The following is an 18,639-nucleotide window of genomic DNA, read 5'->3' as shown; positions in this document are numbered from 1 at the left end:
GTAGCCAGAGATAGTGGGAGGGTAGAGGATTGGGAAGCATTTAAAGGTCAGCAAAAAATAACTAAGAGATTAATTAAGACGGGGAAAATAGACTATGAAAGGAATTTAGCGAACAACATAAAAACTAATAGTAAGAGTTTTTATAGCTATATAAAAAGAAAAAGGGTGGCTAAGGTGAACGTTGGTCCATTGGAGGGTGAGACTGGAGAGTTGTTGGTGGGGAACATGGAAATGGCAAAGGCATTAAACGAGTATTTTGTATCAGTCTTCACCATAGAAGACACAAAAAATATTCCAACGCTGGATAAACAGGGGGCGGTAGGAATGGAGGAGCTAAATACTATTAAGATCACCAAGGAGGTGGTATTAGGGAAATTAATGAGACTGAAGGAGGATAAATCCCCTGGGCCTGATGGATTACATCCAAGGGTCTTGAGGGAGATAGCGGTGGGGATTGTGGATGCATTGGTGATAATTTTCCAAAACTCCCTGGAGGCAGGAACGGTCCCAGTGGATTGGAAAATGGCCAATGTAACACCTATATTTAAAAAAGGAAGTAGACAGAAGGCGGGTAACTATAGACCGGTTAGTCTAACATCGGTGGTGGGTAAAATGTTAGAGACAATTATTAAAGAAACACTAACGGGGCACTTGGATAAACATGACTTCATCGGACAGAACCAGCATGGTTTTGTGAAGGGGAAATCCTGTTTAACGAATCTGCTCGAATTCTTTGAGGAAGTAACAACCCGGGTGGATAAAGGGGAACCGGTGGATGTGGTATACTTGGACTTCCAAAAGGTGCCACATAAGAGACTATTGCTAAAAATAAAAAATTATGGGATTGGGGGTAATATATTAGCATGGGTAGAGGATTGGCTGACAAATAGGAAGCAGAGAGTGGGGATAAATGGTTCATACTCGGGATGGCAACCGGTAACTAGCGGGGTTCCGCAAGGGTCGGTGCTGGGACCCCAGTTGTTCACAATTTATATAAATGATTTGGAGGAGGGAACCAAGTGTAATATATCAAAATTTGCGGACGATACAAAAATGGGAGGAAAAGTTGGGGATGAGGAGGATAGGAAGAGTCTGCAAATGGATATAGATAAGCTAGGTGAGTGGGCAACAACTTGGCAGATGAAATTTAATACTAATAAATGTGAAGTCATTCACTTTGGGAAAAAAAATGATAGGGCAAGTTATTTTCTAAATGAGGAGGAGCTGCGTTGTAATGCAACTCAAAGGGATCTAGGGGTATTAGTACATGAATCACTAAAAGTCAGTATGCAGGTGCAGCAAGCAATCAGGAAGGCCAATGGAGTTTTGGCCTTTATTGCTAGGGGGATTGAGTATAAAAACACGGAGGTCTTGCTGCAGCTGTACACAGTATTAGTGAGACCACATTTGGAATACTGTGTACAGTTCTGGGGTCCATACTTAAGGAAGGATGTACTAGCCCTGGAGGCAGTGCAGCGAAGGTTTACAAGATTAATTCCTGCAATGAGGGGATTGACATATGAGGAAAGGTTAAGTAAGCTGGAGCTCTACTCTTTGGAGTTTAGGAGAATGAGAGGCGATCTCATTGAAACATATAAGATCGTGAGGGGCCTTGATCGGGTGGATGCACCGAGGATGTTCCCAATGATCGGGGAAACTAGAACTAGGGGACATAGTTGCAGAATAAGGGGGGGCTCTTTTAAAACTGAGATGAGGAAGAACTTCTTCACCAAGAGGGTGGTTAATTTATGGAATTCACTGCCCCAGGGAGCAGTGGAAGCAGAAACGTTAAATATATTTAAGTCTAAAATAGATGTTTTTTTAGCTGCCGAGGGGATAAGGGGCTACGGGGAGAGGGCAGGGATATGGACCTAGGTATGGTTAGTATAGTAAGACCTGAGTGATCTCCTGGACAAGTGTCGATCGCCTGGATTGGGGTCGGAGAGGAATTTCCCGGATTTTTTTTCCCGAATTGGACCTGGGTTTTTATCCGGTTTTTTGCCTCCCCCAGGAGATCACGCGGTTCTTGGGGTGGAGAGGGGTGATAGCGGTATAAAGGGGAGGGTAGTGTCTTGTGTTCTGTGTCTTGTGTCTACTGTTTGTGGGTAAGTGTGTCTGTTTAGTGTTCAGCCATGAGCGAATGGCGGTGCGGGCTCGACGGACCTGGTGGTCTACTCTCGCACCTACTTTCTATGTTTCTATGTTTCTATATCCAGGCTACTGTTTGGGGGCCTGTAGATAACTCCCATTAGGGTCTTTGTACCGTTACAATTCATCAGTTCTATCCACAATGACTCTACATCTGATTTTATGTCACCCCTCACAAAGGAATGAATTTCATTCCTTACCTACAGAGCTACCCTACCCCCCTCTTGTGTGGTGAGGGAGCCTGGCGTGCAAATAGTGTGTAGTTAACAAATAGTTAATAGTGCTTTGCTTGGGTACAGGGAGGGCAGAAAAGGCTGTGGGCCTATGCTATCGGGGCCTAATAGCACTGGTCGGAATGGTATTGGCGAGATGTAGTGCTATGGTGGCCTCTTGCTTCATTTGGTATAAAGCAGGCATCTGCAATGTGCTCTGTTCTATGATGGGCTTCACTGATGGGCTGGGTTCACTACCGGTGCCTCGGACTGGGCACAGAGATTGGGAGGTGTGTTGCTGTAGAAGGGGCCCTGCACAAACCTAGATACGTTGATGTGTTTACTCTCTATTGCTAACAAACCTGATTTATACTGGTAATGATGGTGTGAGCCTTTCACTGTCCTATCAGTCAGGTCCTTCAACCTGTTCCTTTGCAACAACTTAAACCCCTGTCCCACGGTACGAGTTCATTCCAAGAGCTCTCCCGAGTTTGCCCTGATTCGGGCTGCCCAGAGCTGATGCTGTGGCGGGCCTTCTCGGAGCGGAGACGGCGTCCCGGCTTTCGGCGGCGGCGACATCACCACGGAGGTCCGCTGGACTGGAGGGCGGCATCTCCAGCCTCAGCGCAGAGGGAGAACAAGGAGGGAAGTGACGGAGGCTAAGACTTTGCCTCCATCACAGTGAGGATGTGCTTGGTGAACTCACTGTGGTGGATGTTTAATTTGTGTTTATTGTATGTTTTGTTTTTATTGGTTCTGTGTATGACTGCAGGCAACATAATTGCGTTCAGACCGAAAGGTCTGAATGACAATAAAGGAATCTAATCTAATTCTAATTCGAACTCGGAGATTTACGGTAATGGCCACTCGTCGGTACTCGGGGCTCTCGTGGACATTTTGCAACATGTTGATAAATCTTCACGAGTCTTCCCGTGCTTACCTGCCGTTAGCGAGTCTTCCCGAGTACCTGCCATTAGCGTTACGAGCCGCTAAGAGACGTCCCCGAGCTCCGACGTACCCGCTACGTTCATTCTCCGTGCTTACCACGAGTTTGATTTTTTTTAAACTCGGGATAGCTCTTGGAATGAAATCGTACCGTGGGACAGGGTATTAATGTTATTTTATGCAGAGAAAATGGATATTCACATTACGGTGGTGACACAGAAGTTGATGGGTGGGGAGATTCATGTAAGACGAAAGCACTCAGCTTAAATGATTGAGAATTTGATCAATGTTATTTTGATTAAGGTGAAGCTAAGTACTGTACTAAGTCATTCTCTTGATACTTCGTCCAAAATACCAAGCATGAAGAACTCATGGGTTTTCATTTCAAATACTAACGTATCAATTTTGAGAATTCAGTCTGATCTTCTTCGATCTCTCCTTCACTGGTCTCATCCCTATCTCTTTGTCTCCTGACTCAGTCTGAAGAAGGGTCTCAACCCGAAACGCCACCCATTCCTTCTCTCCAGAGATGCTGCCTGCCCCGCTGAGTTACTCCAGCTTTTTGTGTCTACCTCCAGTGTATTAGGGTGTGCTTCTCCCCGTATCCCCTGCTATCACCAGGTTAGTCCACCTGGTGGGATCCAAATACTGCTCTCCATTTCACCATGGACCACCAAACCTCTTCTGCACTCTCTGCAAAGCCTCCACACCCTTCCTGTAGAGGGGGGGGGGGACCAGAACTGTGCACAATACTCCAAATGATGCCAAACCAATGACCTATACAGCTGCAACATGACTTCCTGACTCTTACACTCGATGTTCTGACTGAAAAGACCATAAGGTCATGTGGTAGGAGCAGAATTAGGCCATTCGGCCCATCTTATGTGTTGTCATCACTGTTCCCAACATCGTGTTCCACTGAAACATCAGTTACATGTCCAGACCCATTTCCCAATACAAGGTCCAGTCTTCTGGGGGCAGTCATAGAGTCATAGTGATACAGTGTGGAAACAGGCCCTTTAACCATATAACCATATAACCATATAACAATTACAGCACGGAAACAGGCCATCTTGGCCCTACAAGTCCGCGCCGAACAATTTTTTTCCCTTAGTCCCACCTGCCTGCACTTATACCATAACCCTCCATTCCCTTCTCATCCATATGCCTATCCAATTTATTCTTAAATGATACCAACGAACCTGCCGCCACCACTTCCACTGGAAGCTCATTCCACACCGCTACCACTCTCTGAGTAAAGAAGTTCCCCCTCATGTTACCCCTAAACTTCTGTCCCTTAATTCTGAAGTCATGTCCTCTTGTTTGAATCTTCCCTATTCACAAAGGGAAAAGCTTGATCACATCAACTCTGTCTATCCCTCTCATCATTTTAAAGACCTCTATCAAGTCCCCCCTTAACCTTTTGCGCTCCAGAGAATAAAGACCTAACTTATTCAACCTATCTCTGTAACTTAGTTGTTGAAACCCAGGCAACATTCTAGTAAATCTCCTCTGTACTCTCTCTATTTTGTTGACATCCTTCCTATAATTGGGCGACCAAAATTGTACACCATACTCCAGATTTGGTCTCACCAATGCCTTGTACAATTTTAACATTACATCCCAGCTTCTATACTCAATGCTCTGATTTATAAAGGCTAGCATACCAAAAGCTTTCTTTACCACCCTATCTATATGAGATTCCACCTTCAAGGAACTATGCACGGTTATTCCCAGATCCCTCTGTTCAACTGTATTCTTCAATTCCCTACCATTTATCATGTACGTCCTATTTTGATTTGTCCTGCCAAGGTGTAACACCTCACATTTATCAGCATTAAACTCCATCTGCCATCTTTCAGCCCATTTTTCCAAATGGCCTAAATCACTCTGTAGACTTTGGAAATCCTCTTCATTATCCACAACACCCCCTATCTTGGTATCATCTGCATACTTACTAATCCAATTTACCACCCCTTCATCCAGATCATTGATGTACATGACAAACAACAAAGGACCCAACACAGATACCTGAGGCACCCCACTAGTCACCTGCCTCCAACCCGACAAACAGCCATCCACCATTACCCTCTGGCTTCTCCCATTCAGCCACTACTGAATCCATCTTGCTATTCCTGCATTTATACCCAACAGTTTAACCTTCTTAACCAACCTTCCATGAGGAATCTTGTCAAAAGCCTTACTAAAGTCCATATAGACAACATCCACTGCTTTACCCTCGTCAATTTCCCTAGTAACCTCTTCAAAAAATTCAAGAAGATTAGTCAAACATGACCTTCCAGGCACAAATCCATGTTGACTGTTCCTAATCAGACCCTGTTTATCCAGATGCTTATATATATTATCTCTAAGTACCTTTTCCATTAATTTGCCCACCACTGAAGTCAAACTAACAGGTCTATAATTGCTAGGTTTACTCTTAGAACCCTTTTTAAACAATGGAACAACATGCGCAGTACACCAATCCTCGGGGACTATTCCCGTTTCTAATGACATTTGAAATATTTCTGTCATAGCCCCGGCTATTTCTACACTAACTTCCCTCAATGTCCTAGGGAATATCCTGTCAGGACCTGGAGACTTGTCCACTTTTATATTTTTCAAAAGTGTCAGTACTTCTTTTACTTTGAAACTCATAGTATCCATAACTACTCTACTCGTTTCCCTTACCTCACATAATTCAATATCCTTCTCCTTGGTGAATACCCAAGAAAAGAAATTGTTCAATATCTCCCCCATCTCTTTTGGCTCTGCAGATAGCTGCCCACTCTGTTTCTCCAATGGACCAATTTTATCCCTCGTTATCCTTTTGCTATTAATATAGCTGTAGAAACCCTTTGGATTTACTTTCACCTTACTTGCCAAAGCAACCTCATATCTTCTTTTAGCTTTTCTAATTTCTTTCTTAAGATTCTTTTTACATTCCTTATACTCCACAAGCACCTCATTTACTTCATGCTGCCTATAATTATTGTAGATCTCCCTCTTTTTCCGAACAAGATGTCCAATTTCCCTTGAAAACCAGGGCTCTTTCCAATTTTTACTGTTTCCTTTCAACCGAACAGGAACATAAAGATTCTGTACTCTTAAAATTTCCCCTTTAAATGTCCACCATTTCTCTTCTACATCTTTCCCATAAAACAAAATGTCCCAGTCCACTCCTTTTAAATCATCTCGCATCTCATCAAAGTTAGCCTTTCTCCAATCAAAAATCTCAACCCTAGGTCCAGTTCTGACCTTCTCCATAATTATATTGAAACTAATGGTATTGTGATCACTGGACCCGAAGTGCTCCCCAACGCATACCTCCGCCACCTGTCCCGTCTCATTTCCTAACAGGAGGTCCAGCACTGCCCCTCCTCTAGTAGGTACCTCTATGTATTGCTGCAAAAACTATCCCGCACACATTTTACAAACTCCAAACCATCCAGCCCATTTACAGAATGTGTTTCCCAGTCTATGTGTGGAAAGTTGAAATCTCCCACAATCACTACCTTGTGCTTACTACTAATATCTGCTATCTCCTTACATATTTGCTCTTCCAATTCTCGTTCCCCATTTGGCGGTCTATAATAGACCCCTATAAGTGTTGCTACACCTTTCCCACTTCTCAGTTCCACCCAAATAGCCTCCCTAGATGAGCCCTCCAATCTATCCTTTCGAAGGAGGAGGAGGAGCCATCTTGGTGAACGGCTGCTAGCTAGCAGCCGTCCGTTTTAAATTCGTTTTTTTTATAGTTCTTAGTGAGTCCTGTTTTTTTGTTTGTAGGGGATATGGTCTTTTAATGTGGGGGGGGAGGTGTAACTTTATTTCTAGGTCCCTACCTGGTCTGTGTGGCAGCCTTTTCTCCGGGCTGCCCGTCGACCCGTCCTCGTGGCCTACCTGCGGGCTTGGAGCGCCGTTTCCTGGCGGGGACCGCCCAGCACCTCGGCCTCGGCGGCGGCACAGCATTGGAGCGCTGGAGCGGAACGGAGTGGAGCGGGCGATGCCTTGCCTGGGTCGCCACGCTGGACCGCCGAGAGCAACATCTCCGGGCTGCGGGCCTGCGGAGAGGCGGCGCCGACTTTATCATCGGGAGCCTGGGAGCTCCAAACCGGCGCGGCCTTGTCGGCTTCGGCAGCCGCGGTCTCCAACCAGGAAGCGGCCGTTCCAGGTGGCCCAGCCGCCGAAAGGACTCTCCCGACGCCGGGGCAAGGCCACCCGGTGAGAACGGCCAGGGACATCGGGCCTCCGTAGAGGCAATTGCGGTGGCCTCAATAGGCCTGACTTTGGGGTGAACATGGGGTGGGGACTGGTGCAGCGAAGGTTTACAAGATTAATTCCTGCAATGAGGGGATTGACATATGAGGAAAGGTTAAGTAGGCTGGAACTCTACTCTTTGGAGTTTAGAAGGATGAGAGGCGATCTCATTGAAACATATAAGATCGTGAGGGGCCTTGATCGGGTGGATGCACCGAGGATGTTCCCAATGATCGGGGAAACTAGAACTAGGGGACATAGTTGCAGAATAAGGGGGGGCTCTTTTAAAACTGAGATGAGGAAGAACTTCTTCACCCAGAGGGTGGTTAATTTATGGAATTCACTGCCCCAGGGAGCAGTGGAAGCAGAAACGTTAAATATATTTAAGTCTAAAATAGATGGTTTTTTAGCTGCCGAGGGGATAAGGGGCTACGGGGAGAGGGCAGGGATATGGACCTAGGTATGGTTAGTATAGTAAGACCTGAGTGATCTCCTGGACAAGTGTCGATCGCCTGGATTGGGGTCGGAGAGGAATTTCCCGGATTTTTTTCCCGAATTGGACCTGGGTTTTTATCCGGTTTTTTGCCTCCCCCAGGAGATCACGAGGTTCTTGGGGTGGAGAGGGGTGATAGCGGTATAAAGGGGAGGGTAGTGTCTTGTGTTCTGTGTCTTGTGTCTACTGTTTGTGGGTAAGTGTGTCTGTTTAGTGTTCAGCCATGAGCGAATGGCGGTGCGGGCTCGACGGACCTGGTGGTCTACTCTCGCACCTACTTTCTATGTTTCTAAAAGAAGTCCCAATGATCCAGAAACTTGAATCCCTGCCCTCTGCACCAGTCTTTCAGCCACGCATTTATCCTCCACCTCGCTCCATTCCTACTCTCACTGTCGCGTGGTACAGGCAGTAATCCTGAGATTGTTACCTTTTTGGTCCTTTTCCTTAACTCTCCTCCCAACACCCTAAATCCTCCCTTCAAGACCTCTTCACTTTTTTTACCTATGTCATTTGTACCAATATGTACCACGACCTCAGGCTCCTCTCCCTCTGATTTCAGGATCTCTTGGATGCGTTGAGACACGTCCGAGACCTTGGCACCAGGGAGGCAGACCACCATCCTGGTCTCCCGACTGCGTCCACAGAAACGCCTATCCGACCCCCTAACAATAGAGTCCCCAATTACTATTGCCCTCTTCTTTTTTTCCCTACCTTTCGGAGCAACAGGGCCGGTCTCTGTGCTGGAGGCCCGTCCGCTGTCGCTACCCCCGGGTAGGCTGTCATCCTCATCCGTACTCAAACAGGAGTACTTATTTGCAAGGTGTACCGACATTGGAGTACTCCCTCGTTCCTGCCTCTGCCCCTTGCCCTTCCTTAGCGTGACCCACATGTCTCTCTCCTGTGGTTTTGGAGTGACCACCTCCCTATAACTCCCCTCTATGACCTCGTCACTTTGGCCCAACTTGCCCACAATGGCCAACATGTCCCATCTACACTAGTCCCACTTGCCTGCGCTTGGTCCATATGGGTCCAAACCTGTCCTATCCATGTACCGTTCTAACTGTTTCTTAAATGTTGCGATAGTCCCAGCCTCAACTACCTCCCCTGGCAGCTTGTTCCATACGCCCACCACCCTCTGTGTGGAAAGGTTACCCCACGGATTCCTATTAAATCTTGTCCCCTTCACCTTAAACCTATGTCCGTTTAAATCTTAATCACTGTATTCCTTAAGTGGAAAATCATCTTAAATCACTGTATTGCTTTGTTGAAGCTGCTCTCACAAGACCAGGCTCACCTGAGGTGGAGCTCTGGGGTATAGAGCCAGTGATGTGGAGGGAGACCCAGGCTTGTAGTATCCCTGTGTGTGGACCTCCCTCACCCCTCTGGGCGAGAGAGGCTGCAGGTTTCGGATATGCTCTCACTGTAGCCATGAAGATGTTCATAAGTGATAGCAGCAGAATTAGGCCATTCGGCCCATTGGGTCTACTCCGCCATTCAATCACGGCTGATCTATCTCTCCCTCCTAACTCCATTCTCCTGCCTTCTCCCCACATTCCTGTTCCTGCAAACAACCTGTTTCAATCAACTCAGATAGCTGTCCCTGGATGCAATGCGATCAGTTCCTTTTATTTTAAACGCTATAATTAGAAGGAAAGATTAGTTCCGTTTAGTTTATTGTCACGAGGTACAGTGGAAAGATAATACATGATCACAATCGAGCCATTTGCGGTGTATAGATGCATGATAAGGGAATAACGTTTAGTGCAAGGTAAAGCCAGCAAAATCCAATCAAGGATAGTCCGAGGGTCACCAATGATGTGGATAGCAGTTTAGGACTGGTCCCTGGGTAGGTCGGTTCAGATTAAAGATAATCCATGTATGCAACCATCTAAGCACTGAATCCAAAGGGAAGTTTTGGATATATCCCACCACAACCAAAGGTGGTTGTGGTGGGATATATAGTAGGAAGTAATCCTTTGAGCTAGAGTCTATGACAGGCATTAAAGAATGAGGAGAGAGATGAGAAGACTTTTTTTGTTGGATATGAATTAAACTGGCAATATCAGTAGTTGTGCCCATTTACACATGGATAAATATCATCACAGTTAGGGATGTACATGGGTTTAGGAGAAAACAGAGTTTCATGACAATCAATATTAACAGTAAAGGGCCTGTCCCACGAGCATGCGACGTGGTTGTTTGAGCCGTACGGCCTCGCGGGGCCGGTCCCACCGATCGGCGGAGCTGTATGGAGTTGTGCGGAGCTGGTCCCGACATCGCGCGGGTCTCCGAAAAACTGGCACTGTCCAAAAATTCCGCGTGGCAACGGCTTGCCGGCCCGCAGCAGCATTGAGGCCGTACGCACCGCCTCGACGGGCGTGTGCAGCGTCTCGATGCTGTACACAGCGTCTTGACGCCGTACACAGCGTCTTGACGGCGTACGCCTAGCGCGAACTTCCCGCGGACTTCGCTCGAACTTCACGTCAACTCGTACGGGATCACTCGACCTCCGCCCGGCCCCCGCTTCCGGTTTGGTCGCGCTTGCGGCATGCAACGGGCCCTTTACTGTGTCTTTCCTATTTGTTCATTATTGAGATCAGAGAGAACTGGCAAAGCCAGATTTTAACATCTCAGTGTAATTGCCCATAAGACAGTGGTGGTGAGCTGCCATCTAGAGTTCCTGCCGTCCTTCTTGTGAAGGTATTAACACAGTGCTCTGACAAGTTAACATAGAAACATAGAAAACAGGTGCAGGAGTAGGACATTCAGCCCTTCGAGCCAGCACCGCCATTGAATATGACTAATCATCCAAAATCAGTACCCCGTTCCTGGGTTTTTCCCCATATCCCTTGATTCCGTTAGCCCCAAGAGCTAAATCTAACTTTCTTGAAACCATCCAGTGAATTGGCTTCCGCTACTTTCTGTGGCAGAGAATTCCAGATTCACAACTCGCTGGGTGAAAATGTTTTTCCTCATCTCAGTTCTAAATGGGTTACCCCTTATTCTTAAACTGTGTGACCCCTTGTTCTGGACTCCCCCAACATCAGGAACATTTTTCCTGCATGTACCCTGATTAGGAAGGGAAGGCCATTGAAAAATAGCGATGAAGTGAGCAATGAGAAGATATGTGCAATCACATGCATCTCCGAATGATGTTAGTGTGATGCAACTCAAGATCAGAGGTGAGAGGGTAGTGCTGAGGAAACATTCTTCAGGTCGGCAATAGTGCAAGATCTGGTGGAGAGGTCGTTGGCCAGTTCACAAATTATGGGTGCCAGCAGTGGAACCTGGTAAGGATAGCTGTAAAAAGTTGGAAAATAATGTCCCTTTCCCACTTTGGCTATTTTTTAGGCGATTACTGGCAACGAGGAGTTGTCGCCGGGTAGTCGCCTGTATGGTCGTGAGTAGTCTCCTCAGTCACCCACTGAATTGTAGCGGTTTTCTGGATTTTGAAATGTTCAAATCTTTTCGGCGACAGTCGGCGACAGTTAGCTTGTCGTAGGCTGCCCGCCAGGATGACGTGGGTTGTTTTCGGTGCTGACTTCGGTGAATTCCATTGGCGACTACCTACGTCAACCTACGTCAACCGGCAATAGGTGCCGGCGACTGAATTGTCTTCAGTTGTCGCCGACAGGGTCGTACCATGCCATAGCTTGTCGTGGGTGGACATAGGTTGTCGTAGGTATGGTCGTAGGTGGACGTCCTAATGGATCTCCGGTTGTCGGTAGCTTGCCGTAGCTTGGCGTCGACTAGTTGGTAGGTTGTTGTAGACATTGTCGTCAGGGGGGGGGGTCCAGTCGACGGTTTTCGGCGACCTGCTACGACTATGACAGTCGCCGAATAAATCTCCTAAGTGGGACAGGCCCTTTGGAGACCAGTGGAGGGTTGTGCAGAGAATGATATTTATTTTCAGATTGAAGTTATTTCAAAGTTCCAATGGAGCAGAAACAAAGTATAGAGTATGAAATTCCCACTGTGGGAAAGATAGACACGACTTTGGAAGACAAGATTTTCAATGAGTTTAATGAAAAAATAGCTTGGTGAATAATAACTGTTCAAGTGCAGAGGGCTGCAGGTGGAAGGCGGTGGTTTCACCAGATTTAAACACGAGTGAAATAGCGCCATGCCAGGATGTATTTGCTCTGTCACCTCACATGGAAGCTGAATGGTTAAGGTTTCAGAGATGTGGGAACGAGAGCTGTTGGAGTCTCAAGAAAAAAAATGTGCACAATATTGGTAACAAAATCCAAGCAAATCTAATTTCAAACTGAAATTTTGTGGAATCAAAATATCTGACTTGAATATATAGGCAAAACAATGTCATTATGTGTTATTTCAAGCGGGCATGGCTACATAAATAAATGCTTTGCAACTGAGATTTGATCAGGTGGGATCAGCCTCTAGTTATGAGACAAGCATTCAAAATCTTAACTTTTGGACAACCTTCAAATATAAGCAATGCCCACACACAGCAACCCACCAATCCCACTGTGTGTAATTACTGAACTAACTGCTGTTTTTCAGTTGAATGGAAGTTGCAGGATTTAGACCATGCAAAGACAAATGACCAGTGACATTATTCCACATCACCACTGTGTAACATGGAGAGGATCTTACATGTTCTCACATGCCTGTTGCCCTTGTTCCTAGCTGGAGGTTGAGCTTAGTTTAGTTTAGTTTAGAGATACAGCGTGGAAACCGGCCCCTTTGGCCCACCGAGTCCGCACCGACCAGCGATCCACGCGCGCTAACACTATCCTGCACACACTAGGGACAATTTTACATTTATACCAAGCTAATTAACCTACAAACCTGTATGTCTTCGGAGTGTGGGAGGAAACCAGGTATCTCAGAGAAAACCCAGGCAGGTCACGTGGAGAAGGTGCAAATGCCGTACAGTCAAGCACCTGTAGTCAGGATCAAACCCACGCAGGCTTTGATAGGGACTACACTGATGTGGCTTCCTGAGCCCCCATGGTATTACAGTCAGTTACAGAGACCAACGTCAGAAGATCCTTCAGGTGGTTGAACCCTCGAAACACGTCTGGACCTGATGGTATACCCGGTCTAGTTCTCAAAACCTGCGTGGACCAACTGGCTGGAATTTTTGCGGACATTTTCAACATTTCATTAATGAGGTCTGAGGTTACCACCTGCTTTAAGAGGGCATCTTCAATACTACCGGTGCCCAAGAAGAGTAAGGTGATGTGCCTCAACGACTATCGACCAGTGGCACTGACGTCTGTGGTGATGAAGTGCTTTGAGAGGTTGGTTATGGTGCATTTCGACTCCTAACTCAACAAAAACCTCGACCCACTACAGTTTGACTACTGCCACAACAGGTCAACGGAGGATGTAATCTCACTGGCTCTCCACTCTGCACTGGACTATTTGGACATTAAAAACGCATAAGTTGTTTATAGAGTACAGCTCGGCATTCAATACCGTCACCCCCTTCAAGCTGGTTACCAAGGAGTTGGTGGACTTCTTCTTGGGCAACGGAAAGCACTGGGTATCTGCAGTGGTCCTGAGTCTCCCGATCGAGGAGGGTGGTCAGTCGCTGGTGTGCACTCAGTTGGTGGCTCTCCGCCTCAGGACCTTGCAGAGATACCTGTACTCAGGGCATCCTCTCAGATGGCACGTGCTTGCGACGCATTTTTTCCAGCAGGGCCGTTGTCTTCAAGGTGGTATGTGGAACCCAATGGTGGGCATCAGCCGTGCCGTCCTGCTGGGGATGCCCGGCTTCTACAGGGACTTGTTGAGAGTCTGGAACCTGGTTGCCGTCGACCGGGCCCCCACTTGCCGGCAGAGGGCGACGGCCCAGGCGTGAGAGCAGCCGGTCCTTGTCCCGCCCCACCGGGTGTTGGGGGGGCTCAAACGTGTCGAGCACTTACAGCTCAGCAAACCCTCGCTCAGCTGGAAGTACTCGTCGGACCCAGGCGCCGTAATCCTTCACGGGAGCCGGTTCCACACAACTTGAGCCGCCTTTCCTCGACACCCTCCATCTCCCTCTGAGACGCAGGGAGGCGTGTCCTGTACGGGCTCCTCCTCCACACCCTGCACCGGTGGTGGGCGTTGTTGCCTCCCGGTCGCGAGGGGGCCCCACGCTGGGGGTCCCTCTATGCAGGGATTCTCCCCCTCAACATCAGGGACCTGGGGTGGAGGGTACTGCAACGAGGAGTCCCCTGCAACCTGTTTCTCTCGCAGTTCACAGACTCGCCAGCCGCCTGCCACTGTTGCGGGCTGGAAGAGTCTGTGTACCACGTGTATATGCAGTGCGTGAGGCTGCAGCCCCCGTTGCAATGTCTAAAGAGGCCGCTCCTTGCCTTCTGGCTGCACTTCACACCCTGGGACCATCCTCATCTTCGGACACCCTGTGCGTAGGGGAGAAGGTAGGGCCGAAGATGTCCTGGTTGGGTTGCTCCTGGGCCTGGCCAAGCTGGCCATCCGTGACTCAAGGCACCAGGTGGAAGAGGGCTCTGCCCCTTTTCCGGGGTTACGTCCGTGCCCGGGTGTTGTTAGACGCTGTCCGCGGGCACCCTGGGGGATTTCTGGGACCGCTGAGCACCGTGGGGGGTTGAATGTATCCTGGACAAGTAGTGGAAGATAGTTGTATAGTAGTTCATCGTTTGTCGTGCATTATGGTGGTGGGTTCTGTTTTATTTTTCTACTGTACTGTATATATTATTTTAATATTTAAATAAATGTTTTTGATTTAAAAAAAAAAAACCTGGTTACCAAGGAGTTGGTGGACTTCTTCTGGGGCAACGGAAAGCACTGGGTCTCTGCAGTGGCCCCGATCGAGGACGGCGGTCAGTCGCTGGTGTGCATTTGCACCAAGTTGGCAGCTCTCCGCCTCAGGGCCCTGCAGAGATACTTGTACTCAGGGCCTCCTCCCAGCTGGCACGTGCTGGCGACGCACTTTTTCCAGCGTGGCCGTTGCCTTCAAGGTGGTACGTGGATCCCGATGGTGGACGTTAGCCCTGCTGGGGATGCTCGGCTTCTACCGGGACTTGTTGAGAGTCTGGAACCTGGTTGCCGTCGACCGAGCCCCCCCTCTGCAGGCGGAGGGCGACAGCGGGCCTGAGCAAACCCCTGCTCAGCTGGAAGTACTCGTCGGATCCAGGCGCCGTAATACTTCCCTGGAGCCGGTCCCACACAACTTGAGCCGTCTTTCCTCTACAGTGCCATCAAACACTCATCTATGTTAACCCACTCATTCTGAGTGGGTCAATATTATTTTATCTGATAGAATAATCTGCTGAATGAATTGATTATTTGCCATTAAAAATATTCAGGTCGTCTAGGATGCATGAATCACAAAATCTTAAAACCTATGAGTAAATGCACTTAATGCTCACTTGAGTTGATTTGAACAGTAGGCTTCAAGACAAGTCTAAACAGTTGAGGACTTGTTCTCCAAATCAGAATGCAACCATTGCCTCTTACTGGCCTGAAAGGATAGTCTCACTAATGTACTTATATGTTCACATGAATTTAACAAATATTATTAGGACTGGAAAGGCAACATCTTGTTACCGTCAAAAGAATGAAACATGGTAAAAGCTTATGTGGAGGAAGGAACTGCAGATGCTGGTTTAAACCTAAGATAGACACAAAAAGCTGGAGTAACTCAGCGGGACAGATATCATCTGTGGAGCATTGGAATAGATATCTAATATTAGTATTATTGTATTACAGTAGTATTATAGCAGTACTAGTATTATAATACCAGTATCATAATATCTCTCCACATCACTGTCTTTATCTCTCGTTTCCCTTTCCTCTGACTCTCAGTCTGAAGAAGGGTCTCGACCCAAAACGTCACCTATTCCTTTTGTCCAGAGATGCTGCCTGACCCGCTGTGTTACTCCAGCATCTCGTGCCGATCCATGGTTAAAGGGGAACTGAACACAATATAACTTTCACGTCATTGAAGGGGAAGACACTTTAAAAACATTATTTTCTTGCTCAATGTACTCTTCTTGCCACACTGATATCTCGGATTATTTAATGCCCTTCAGATAGCCCTGGGAAATCAAGACATTGTTTTAAATTGTAAATCTAATCCCCTGGCATCATTGATAACTGGGCATTTGTAGCCAGCGCCTCAATCACCGGATGGCAGATACTGGCGGAGCATAACATAGAAACATAGAAACATAGAAAATAGGTGCAGGAGTAGGCCATTCGGCCCTTCGAGCCTGCACCACCATTCAATATGATCATGGCTGATCATCCAACTCAGTATCCTGTACCTGCCTTCTCTCCATACCCCCTGATCCCTTTAGCCACAAGGGCCACATCTAACTCCCTCTTAAATATAGCCAATGAACTGGCCTCAACTACCTTCTGTGGCAGAGAATTCCACAGATTCACCACTCTCTGTGTGAAAAATGTTTTCCTCATCTCGGTCCTAAAGGATTTCCCCCTTATCCTTAAACTGTAACCCCTTGTTCTGGACTTCCCCAACATCGGGAACAATCTTCCTGCATCTAACGTCGGATTAATCCACACAAGAAACTCTATATAGAAGTTGTAATAAACAAACAGGGGTTTTACTTCACAAATACATGTACATCCTCTGAGCATAAGCTGCTGCAGTTTATTTTAAATATTAAACTGGGAACACAGGAAAGCAGAATTTAAAAACAGGTAGACAAAAATGCTGGAGAAACTCAGCGGGTGAGGCAGCATCTACGGAGCGAAGGAAATAGGCAACGTTTCAGGTCGAAAGCCTTCTTCAAACCCGAACGTTTCTACCCGAAACGATGCCTATTTCCTTCACTCCATAGATGCTGCCTCACCCGCTGAGTTTCTCCAGCATTTCTGTGTACCTTCGATTTTCCAGCATCTGCAGTTCCTTCTTAAACATTTAAAAACAGGTGTTTTCTTGCGAGTTACATCAATTAATCCAAACTATTTGGTGCAACTGGTCTTCACGCTGAAGATAGACACAAAATGTTGACGGAGTAACTCAGCAGGGACAGGCTCGACCTGAAACGTTACCCATTCCTTCTCTCCAGAGATGCTGCCTGACCAGCTGAGTTACTCCAGCATTTTGTGTCTACCTTCAGTGTAAACCAGCGTCTGCAGTCCCTTCCGTGCACATATAGCCCTCGCACTAAATCCCAGTCGCATGAAATTTAAAACTCACCTCGAAGTGTTGCCTGGTCTTCATGCCCCACATGGCGTCCTCTCACCAGAAAATGTGGTTGCAAGATTTCATCTGTAATGGTTCTTCCTGAAAACTCAACATGTTTTTGCGTAGGTAGTTTGATTCGGGTACGAGGAAGTCACTTAGAGGCCCACTCAGTGAGCACAGAGACGCGGGTTCTCTAGAACACTAAATAGCTCAGGCTCAGCTTGCATGTCAAGCAGCTGCCTCCTTGCTGGTGATCACCCAGTACTGAACCACTTCTCGTTACGAATGCCATGGGAATTGTGCATCATACCACGTGGCGCATGGTCATCTGAGTGGTTATCTCTGATGCACTGTTGCAAATCAGGAAGTAGAAAAGCTATTAAGAACCTCAGCATTGTGCAGAGATGGAATTTGTGGAGCATGTCGTAACGTGTCCTGGAGTCTCTACTTCCCCATCGGCAATTACCTAATTATTTTGCTGCTGCCCCGTGTACAATATCTGTTCCGAAAATGCAGAACTTAATTTCCATTAAGTTTGTGTTAAAAAGTTCTGTGGCTGGCTTGAACCATGTCTCTGCACCTGTGCCTCTCAGTATACACTGGAAAGCAATTCATACATTGTTGGTGGCGCAACTGGCTGGTGGTACATGCATAGCTCTCTCTGGACAACCTCCACTTGTCATTAGACATTCAGAAATGTCCCTGTTGGAGGTGGCGAACATTTTTCTGTGGCTTTTCATACAACAGGTTTAGGCAGCTCATATTTCTCATTGTTCATCGAAGTATGAATGACATCTCATATTTCACTTGGGTAGCTTACACCCCAGCGGTATGAGCATTGACTTATCTAACTTCAAGTAGCCCTTGATTTCCCTCACTCTCCACCTCCTCCCCCTTCCCAGTTCTCCCACCAGTCTTACTGTCTCCGACTACATTTTACCTCTCTTTGCTTTGTTGTTGTTATCTTCTCCCAGTTAACGATCTATTGTACATTTTCCTTGATCTCCATTCACTTGGTCCTGTTTTCACACCTTACATTTCCTTATCTATTTACTGCCCACTCCCCTGACATCAGTCTGAAGAAGGGTCTCGACCTGAAACGCCACCCATTCCTTCTCTCCAGAGATGCTGCCTGTCCCGCTGAGTTACTCCAGCATTTTGTGTCTATCTTTGAAGTATTAATGCCAGGAATCGTCTGGGATTTGTGAAGGTGAAGGAAGAACCGCACTGGAAAAGGTCGCAGTGATTATGACATGGAAGGTTAGTTAAGAAGGTTCAATTGTTGGGTATTAATAGCGGAGTAGCAAGATGGATTCAACAGTGGCTGAATGGGAGATACCAGAGAGTAATGGTGGATGGCTGTTTGTCAGGTTGGAGGCCAGTGACTAGTGGGGTGCCACAGGGATCTGTGTTGGGTCCACTGTTGTTTATCATAT

At 47.1% G+C, this 18,639-nt stretch overlaps 1 protein-coding gene across 1 annotated transcript in view; it reads right to left on the bottom strand.

Annotated features, from left to right (window-relative positions):
* The window catches only part of ipcef1 (interaction protein for cytohesin exchange factors 1), a 139,336-nt gene extending 121,829 nt beyond the window's left edge, over positions 1-17,507 (bottom strand). The window contains exon 1 of the mRNA XM_033025038.1: positions 17,216-17,507. Within this exon, the coding sequence (XP_032880929.1) occupies positions 17,216-17,248 (33 nt within the window). The 5' untranslated portion in view covers positions 17,249-17,507. The remainder of the gene's footprint in view (positions 1-17,215) is intronic.
* Positions 17,508-18,639: the final 1,132 nt, after the last annotated feature.

Source organism: Amblyraja radiata, chromosome 8 (genome assembly GCF_010909765.2).
Source record: "Amblyraja radiata isolate CabotCenter1 chromosome 8, sAmbRad1.1.pri, whole genome shotgun sequence".
Lineage (NCBI taxonomy): Eukaryota > Metazoa > Chordata > Chondrichthyes > Rajiformes > Rajidae > Amblyraja > Amblyraja radiata.
This window is presented reverse-complemented; position numbering and strand designations above follow the sequence as displayed.